The following is an 8,249-nucleotide window of genomic DNA, read 5'->3' as shown; positions in this document are numbered from 1 at the left end:
CAAGATCTTCAAAGGTGGCCAGGCGTGGTGGCTCATGCCTGTAATCGCAACACTTTGGGAGGTCAAGATGAGAGGGGGCCGTCTTAAGGCCAGGAGTTCAAGACCAGTCGGGGCAACATAGCAAGACTCTGCTTCTGTTTCTGTTTTTTGTTTTTTTTTAATGTTTCCTCGAAATCCCACCTTAACATCTACACAATGGTGCCTACAGTTTTCCCCATTAACTTCCTCTCTGGGGACAGAATATTCCCCTCCCCACCTAAGTTCAGCCGGAAGGAGATGCTTCATCCCCCCCACCCAGGCTTCCCAGTGCTGAGAACAAAGGAAACCAGTTTAGTTGGCATTTCCTGTGAATTCAACTGGCGGCCAGCAGTGCAACTGGGACCAGCCCATTCCCTGGGGGAGACTCAGCAGTGCTGGCCACTTTGCAGAGCCCCGTCTGGGTCCCTCACCCTGGCCCCCAAGGGCAACAGCATCCCCTTCCACCGGAGGCCTGGGCAAGGTGCAGTCCCCAGACTTCTGCAATCTTAACCGCTGTGCTTCCGTCGTAGTGGGAGGCCCCGCCTTTTCCCCTGCCTGCCCTTCGGGCACCTCAGGAAGGCACCTTCCTCTGTCAGAATGGCCACCCTGGTGCCATCTGTGTCGTGGCCCGGGGCCTGCTGGACTCTGCTGGTCTGCTGTCTGCTGACCCCAGGTGAGGCCGCTCAAGCCGGGGAGGGCTGGAGAGGGCTGGGTTTTGGGGATCAGTAGAGGGTAGAGGAATAGAACGCAACGCTGTTCACATCCTGCCACACTGCGACCTGGCCGCTGACTCTGTATCCTCGGGAGAAAGTTCTGGTTCCTTAGTTCAGCCTTCAGGTGATCAGGCCCCAGCATACGGCTTGTATGCCATCCCTCTCCACTAACACACACACACACACCCCTCATGCTTCCTGCTCCATGTGAACTCCTGAAATTTGCCCTTTGCGTATGTGGTTCCCTCTGCCAGGATCACCTGTCCCTTTCACTTGCTAACTCCTACTTAACCTTCAGTTTCGGGCTGCAATGGTCCCCGCCTCCAGGAAGGCTTCCCTGACTCACCTCCTCCTATGCTGGTTCAGAGCTTCTTCCGGCCTCCTTCTGAGTTCTCCCTGGTCCCTGATGGATTCTGCCTTTCCCACTGGACCATGAGGGCAGGAACCCTTCTGTCTCGGCAGAAGGAAAGAGATGTTAAATGGTGGGGCCTGTTGATGCGTGGGTTGGGGGGCAAGGAAACAAACACCAAGACTTCTTCATGTTCCTGAAGGTGCCCAGGGGCAGGAGTTCCTGCTGCGGGTGGAGCCCCAGAACCCTGTGCTCCCTGCTGGAGGGTCCCTGTTGGTGAACTGCAGTACTGATTGTCCCAGCTCTAAGAAAATTGCCTTGGAGACGTCCCTATCAAAGGAGCTGGTGGACAATGGCATGGGCTGGGCAGCCTTCTACCTCAGCAACGTGACTGGCAACAGTAGGATCCTCTGCTCAGTTTACTGCAATGGCTCCCAGATAATAGGCTCCTCTAACATCACCGTGTACAGTGAGTCGATGTGTCCGGAGGTGGGACTGGTCTTGGGTAGTGGTGTGGGCAAGTGGCCAATGGCTCAGGAGAGTGGGGACCCTCAGTTTGCAAAGAATGGACCAGGGTTCTGACCCAGAGCTCAGACCTGGACATTTGTGTGTGAGATACAAAGATAGAGACAGAGACACAGAGACAGAGACAGAGACACAGAGACATAGAGACGCATCTCAATCTCATGCCAAGGCAGCAGTTGTGAAATCAATTAACTTGGGCCCCAACAAGCATTTGTTTTTTTTGAGATAGAGTTTCACTCTTTTTGCCTAGGCTGGAGTGCAGTGGCGCGATCTCGGCTCACTGCAACCTTTGCCTCCTGGGTTCAAGTGATTCTCCTGCCTCAGCCTCCCGAGTGGCTGGGATTACACATGCACGCCACCACACCCAGCAAATTTTGTATTTTTAGTAGAGATGGCGTTTCACCATGTTGGCCAGTCTGGTCTTGAACTCCTGACCTCAGGCGATCCGTCCACCTCAGCCTCCCAAAGTGCTGGGATTACAGGCATGAGTCACTGCGCCCGGCCCCAACAAGCTTTTTTTTGTTTTTTTTTTTTTTTGAGATGGCATCTCTTACTCTGTAGCCCAGGCTGGAGTGCAGTGGTGCAATCTCGGCTCACTGCGACCTCTGCCTCCTGGGTCCAGCTAATGCCCAGCTAAGTTTTGTATTTTTAGTAGAGACGGGGTTTAACCATGTTGGCCAGGCTGGTCTTGAACTCCTGGCCTCGTGATCCACCCACCTCAGCCTCTCAAAGTGCTGGGATTACAGGCGTGAGCCACTGCGCCTGGCCCCAACAATAATCCCAACATTTTGGGAGGCCGAGGCAGGAGGATTGCTTGAGTCCGGAAATTTAAGACCAGGCCGAGCAATATAGGGACACCCTGTTTCTACAAAAATAAATACAAAATATTAGCTGGGCATGGTGGCACATGCCTGAAGTCCCAGCTACTTGGGGGACCGAGGTGGAAGAATTACTTGAGCCCGGGAGTTCAAGGCTGTAGTGAGCTATAATTGCACCACTGCACTCCAGCCTGTGCAAAAAAGCAAGACTCTGTCTCTTAAGCAAAAAAAGGGGGTACCCCTTTCAGTCAGCAGTAGGCGAATGGAGGTTTTACATTTACACTTTTTTACACTTTTATTTTAGAGACAGGATCTCCCTATGTTGCCCAGGTTGATCTCAAACTCCTGGGCTCAGGCAATCCTCCCACTTCAGTCTCTTCAGTAGCTGGGATTGCAGGCCTGAGCCACTGCACCTGGCTACTTTTTTCTTTTCTTTTCTTTTTTTTTTTTTTTTTTTGAGATGGAGTCTCGCTCTGTCCCCTAGGCTGGAGTGCAGTGGCGCAATCTCGGCTCACTGCAACCTCTGCCACCCGGGTTCAAGCGATTCTCCTGCCTCAGCCTCCTGAGTAGCTGGGATTACAAGCGCACGCCACCACGCCCAGCTAATTTTTGTATTTTTAGTAGAGACAGGGTTTCACCATGTTGGTCAAGCTGGTCTCGAACTTCTGACCTCATGATCTGCCTGCCTCGGCCTCCTAAAGTGTTGGGATTACAGGTGTGAGCCACCGCGCCTGGCCTTTTCTTCTTCTTCTTCTTTTTTTTTTTTTTTGTTGGAGATGGAGTCTCACTCTGTTGCCCAGGCTGGAGTGCAGTGGCACAATCTTGGCTCACTGCAACCTCCACCTCCCAAGTTCAAGAGATTCTCCTGCCTCAGCCTGCTGAGTAGCTGGGACTACAGGTGTGCACTACCACACCCAGCTAATTTTTGTATTTTTAGTAGGGAGAGGATTTCACCATGTTGCCCAGGCTGGTCTCAAGCTCCTGGCCTCAAATGATCCGCCCGCCTTGGCCTCCCAAAGTGCTGGGATTACAAGCGTGAGCCACCATGCCTGGCCTACTTTTTGATTTTTTTTTTTTTCTTTGAGACGCAGTCTTGCTCTTGTCCCCCATGCTGGAGTACAATGGTGCGATGTCAGCTCACTGCAACTTCTGCCTCCTGGGTTCAAGCGATTCTTGTGCCTCAGCCTCCTGAGTAGCTGAGATTACAGGCACGTGCTACCATGCCTGGCTAATTTTTGTATTTTTAGTAGAGATGGGGATTCACCATGTTGGCAAGGCTGGTCTTGAACTCCTGGTCTCAGGTGATCCGTCCACCTTGGCCTCCCAAAGTGCTGGTATTACAGGCATGAGCCACAGTGCCCGGCCTGAGGCCCAGGGTTTTGTAGGTGTACTTGGGAGGGCATCCAGCCTGGGAGTGTCAAGTCTCCTGTGGCTGTGCCAGAGTATCTTGAGAGGCTGCCGCAGGGCTGGTGAACCAGGAAAGCCCTGAGTGTCTGAACCTGATTGGAGAGAACTGAACTAATCTCCGGTAGAGATTAGTTCACCAAACTAATTAGAACACCAAAGCAGGTGTTCAGGCCAGAAGCTAGGAGAAGGGGCCAACAGAGTCCCTAGACATGATATCCAGGAGGCATGTCTGTGGTTTGGGAGACCCACATTCTAGCTTGGGCTCTGCTACTTACTGTTTGTGTGTCCTTAAGTAATTCACCTCCCCTCTCTGAGCTATATATTTCTCCAACCATAAAAGAGAAAGAGGCCAGGTGCAGTGGCTCATGCCTGTAATCCCAGCGCTTTGGGAGGCTGAGGTGGATGAATCACTTGAGGCCAGGAGTTCGAGACCAGCCTGGCCAACATGGTGAAACCCCATCCACTAAAAATACAAAAACAGGCCAGGTGTGGTGGCTCACACCTATAATTCCAGTACTTTGGGAGGCCAAGGCAGGTGGATCACCTGAGGTCAGGAGTTCGAGACCAGCCTGACGAACATGGTCAAACCCCGTCTCTACTAAAAAAAAAAAAAAAAAAAAAAAAAAAAAATACAGGCCAGGCGCGGTGGCTCACGCCTGTAATCCCAGCACTTTGGGAAACCGAGGCGGGTGGATCACGAGGTCAGGAGATCAAGACCATCCTGGTTAACACGGTGAAACCCCATCTCTACTAAAAATACAAAAACAAAATTAGCCAGGCATGGTGGCAGGTGCCTGTAGTCCCAGCTATTTGGGAGGCTGAGGCAGGAGAATGGTGTGAACCCGGAAGGTGGAGCTTGCAGTGAGCCGAAATCTCGCCACTGCACTCCAGCCTGGGTGACAGAGCGAGACTCCATCACAAAAAAAAAAAAAAAAAAAAAAAAAAAAAAAAAAAAAAAAAAAATTAGCCAGGCATGGTGGTGGGCACCTGTAATCCTAGCTACTTGGGAGGCTGAGGCAGGAGAATCACTTGAACCCGGAGGCGGAGGTTGCAGTGAGCCGAGATCCTGCCACTGCACTCCAGCCTGGGCAACAAGAGCGAGATTCTGTCTCAAAACAAAACAAAACAAAACAAAAAAAAGAGACAAAGAGCCAGAAGTGGTGGCTCACACCTGTAATTCCAGCACTTTGGGAGGCCGAGACGGGCAGATCACCTGAGCTCAGGAGTTCAAGAGCAGCCTGGGCAACATGGCGAAACTCTGTCTCTACTAAAAATACAAAAAATTAGCCGGGCGAGGTGGCATGTGCCTGTAGTCCCAGCTACTCGGGAGGCTGAGACAGGAGAATCGCTTGAACCCGGGAGATGGAGGTTGCAGTGAGCCGAGATTGCGCCACTGCATTCCAGCCTGGGAGACAGAGCAAGACTCCATCTCGGGGAAAAAAAAAAGTTACTATTTATTAATATCTTTCCTTAGACCTTCAAGAGGTCATCCACCTTCATGCACACAACAACCTAGTGAAATCTTCTTTATTCTTCTCTTTTTTTTTCTTTTTTTTGAGACAGAGTCTTTTCGCCCAGGCTGGAATGTTGTGGCGCGATCTCGGCTCACTGCCACCTCTGCCTCCTAGGTTCAAGCGATTCTCCTGCCTCAGCCTCTCCAGTAGCTGGGATTACAGGCACACACCACCACACCCAGCTAATTTTTGTATTTTTAGTAGAGACAGGGTTTCACCATGTTGGCCAGGCTGGTCTCAAACTCCTGACCTCGTGATCCACCCACCTCGGCCTCTCAAAGCTCTGGGATTACAGGCGCGAGCCACCGCGTCTGGCCATAAACAGGAGTTTTTAATATTCATATCATAGTCATAAACGTTCATCCCTTCCATCCTCATTTTTTTTTATTGTGCCATCTTTGAGAACAGAAAATTTTGTTTAGCGCCTTGCAAGGCGTCTGACAACACAGGAAATGATAATCACTGCGCTAATGATAATAGCAAACGCTTCGACTGGCCCAGTTCTAAGCCCTCTAAGTTTATTAACTCAAAGCTCACAGTTCTCGGCAGGACCGCCCTGTCTCCTCCCCAGTCCCTGGGGTGGGTGGGTGGGTTGCAGGACCCGCTAAATGCCATCCTCCCCACCTCTCTCAGGGCTCCCGGAGCGCGTGGAGCTGGCACCCCTGCCTCTTTGGCAGCCGGTGGGCCAGAACTTCACCCTGCGCTGCCAAGTGGAGGGTGGGTCGCCCCGGACCAGCCTCACGGTGGTGCTGCTTCGCTGGGAGGAGGAGCTGAGCCGGCAACCCGCAGTGGAAGAGCCAGCGGAGGTCACTGCCACTGTGCTGGCCAGCAGAGGCCACCACGGAGCCCATTTCTCATGCCGCACAGAACTGGACATGCAGCCCCAGGGGCTGGGACTGTTCGTGAACACCTCAGCCCCCCGCCAGCTCCGAACCTTTGGTGAGAGAAGGGGCTTCAGACGGTGGGTGACGAGCTGAGCCAGGGTAGACGGTGCCCTGACCTTGGGGTTCCTGAGAGTCGGGTACCCTGGACCTCACAGGCTTCTGGGAAGGAAAGACCCCGGCCACTGGGCAGGGTGGCCCCGGAAGGGAGGCCCGAGCCGTGAGATCTTTGGAGAAGGCCGTTTTCATGGCCCTGTGTGTGTGTCCTGCGAAGAAGGGTGACCCAGTCAGCAAAATATCCTGACTGGGGGGGATGAGGGTGTCTTGGGGAAGGCACAGTCCTGGGGGTTGTACTCATGCCCACCTTTCTCCCCAGTCCTGCCCGTGACCCCCCCGCGCCTAGTGGCTCCCCGGTTCTTGGAGGCGGAAACGTCGTGGCCGGTGGACTGCACCCTAGATGGGCTTTTTCCGGCCTCAGAGGCCCAGGTCTACCTGGCGCTGGGGGACCAGATGCTGAATACGACAGTCGTGAACCACGGGGACACGCTGACGGCCACAGCCACAGCCATGGCGCGCGCGGATCAGGAGGGTGCCCAAGAGATCGTCTGCAACGTGACCCTAGGGGGCGAGAGACGGGAGGCCCGGGAGAACTTGACGGTCTTTAGTAAGAGGAGGCGTGGGAAGGGGGCGCGGCCTCAGCAGTCTGGGGGCGTGGCAGAGGGGGCGGAGACTAGCCGAAAAGGTGGGGCCTGGCTTGCTCCAATAGCAGTTGCAACGTGGGCTGGGCCTGAGTGCCCGAAGTTGGACACAGCGCGGAAAGAGGGCGAGGCTTGAACGGCCGAAAGCGTGGCCCGGATATCCCGAGAGGAAAGGGGAGGGCGGAGGGAGCGGCTTGACCCACAGGAAGGTCATGTTCATTAAGCTCCTGGGCAATGCCCCGCCTTTAGGCTTCCTAGGACCCATTCTGAATCTCAGCGAGCCCAGCGCCCCTGAGGGGTCCACAGTGACCGTGAGTTGCATGGCTGGGGCTCGAGTCCAGGTCACGCTGGACGGAGTTCCGGCCGCGGCCCCGGGGCAGCCAGCTCAACTTCAGCTAAATGCTACCGAGAGTGACGACGGACGCAGCTTCTTCTGCAGTGCCACTCTCGAGGTGGACGGCGAGTTCTTTCACAGGAACAGTAGCGTCCAGCTGCGTGTCCTGTGTGAGTCGGTCACCCTGACCTTTAATCCCTCCACCCCTGCCCTGGAAAGATTAGATGCTCCTCGGCACCACTGTGCCTCGGGTGTGTTGGGTGTCTGATCACACATGGTGGTTCCACAGATGGTCCCAAAATTGACCGAGCCACATGCCCCCAGCACTTGAAGTGGAAAGATAAAACGAGACACGTCCTGCAGTGCCAAGCCAGGGGCAACCCGCACCCCGAGCTGCGATGTTTGAAGGAAGGCTCCAGCCGGGAGGTGCCGGTGGGGATCCCGTTCTTCGTTAATGTAACACATAATGGTACTTATCAGTGCCAAGCGTCCAGCTCACGAGGCAGATACACCCTGGTCGTGGTGATGGACATTGAGGGTGAGTTAACACGGGGCTGCGGGTCTGGACCCGTAAGCCGGGGGGCAGGGGGGTTGGAGACAGGGGGGACGCATATTGACTTAGCGCTTTCTCTGCACAGCTGGGAACTCCCACTTTGTCCTCGTCTTCTTGGCGGTGTTAGTGACCCTGGGCGTGGTGACTGTCGTAGTGGCCTTAATGTACGTCTTCAGGGAGCACAAACGGAGCGGCAGGTACCATGTTAGGCAGGAGAGCACCTCTCTGCCCCTCACGTCTATGCAGCCGACAGAGGCAATGGGGGAAGAACCGTCCACAGCTGAGTGACGCTCTGATCCGGGGTCAAAGTTGGCGGGGACTTGGCTGTGCCCTCAGATTCCGCACCAATAAAACCTTCAAACTCCCTAATCTGTGGTTTGATTCCACCCGCGCTGCAAGGTTCTCCCACCCAGGTGCACAGGCGCTGAGTAGCGTCGCT

The 8,249-nt window shown here is 54.4% G+C and overlaps 1 protein-coding gene across 1 annotated transcript; it reads left to right on the top strand.

The window, feature by feature from the left end:
* The first annotated feature begins 320 nt into the window (after positions 1-320).
* Positions 321-8,235, top strand: ICAM3 (intercellular adhesion molecule 3). The gene is made up of 7 exons (XM_054463733.2): positions 321-691; positions 1,283-1,549; positions 5,978-6,283; positions 6,602-6,889; positions 7,173-7,427; positions 7,547-7,795; positions 7,896-8,235. Exons 1-7 carry the CDS (start codon positions 616-618, stop codon positions 8,096-8,098), a joined length of 1,644 nt encoding a protein of 547 aa, XP_054319708.2. The 5' UTR covers positions 321-615; the 3' UTR covers positions 8,099-8,235.
* The last annotated feature ends 14 nt before the right edge of the window (positions 8,236-8,249 follow it).

This window comes from Pongo pygmaeus, chromosome 20, assembly GCF_028885625.2.
Source record: "Pongo pygmaeus isolate AG05252 chromosome 20, NHGRI_mPonPyg2-v2.0_pri, whole genome shotgun sequence".
Classification (NCBI taxonomy): Eukaryota; Metazoa; Chordata; class Mammalia; order Primates; family Hominidae; genus Pongo; species Pongo pygmaeus.
The sequence above is the reverse complement of the archived record's forward strand: the minus strand, read 5'-3'. Positions and strand labels throughout refer to the sequence as shown.

What these genes read in the sequence shown, in the direction of transcription:
- ICAM3 (XM_054463733.2), top strand. Translation starts at nt 616, where the DNA reads ATGGCCACCCTGGTGCCATCTGTGTCGTGGCCCGGGGCCTGCTGGACT. An exon ending in CTGCTGTCTGCTGACCCCAG is followed by an intron (nt 692 to 1,282) that starts GTGAGGCCGCTC and finishes ATGTTCCTGAAG; the next exon opens with GTGCCCAGGGGCAGGAGTTC. An exon ending in CGTGGTGATGGACATTGAGG is followed by an intron (nt 7,796 to 7,895) that starts GTGAGTTAACAC and finishes TTCTCTGCACAG; the next exon opens with CTGGGAACTCCCACTTTGTC.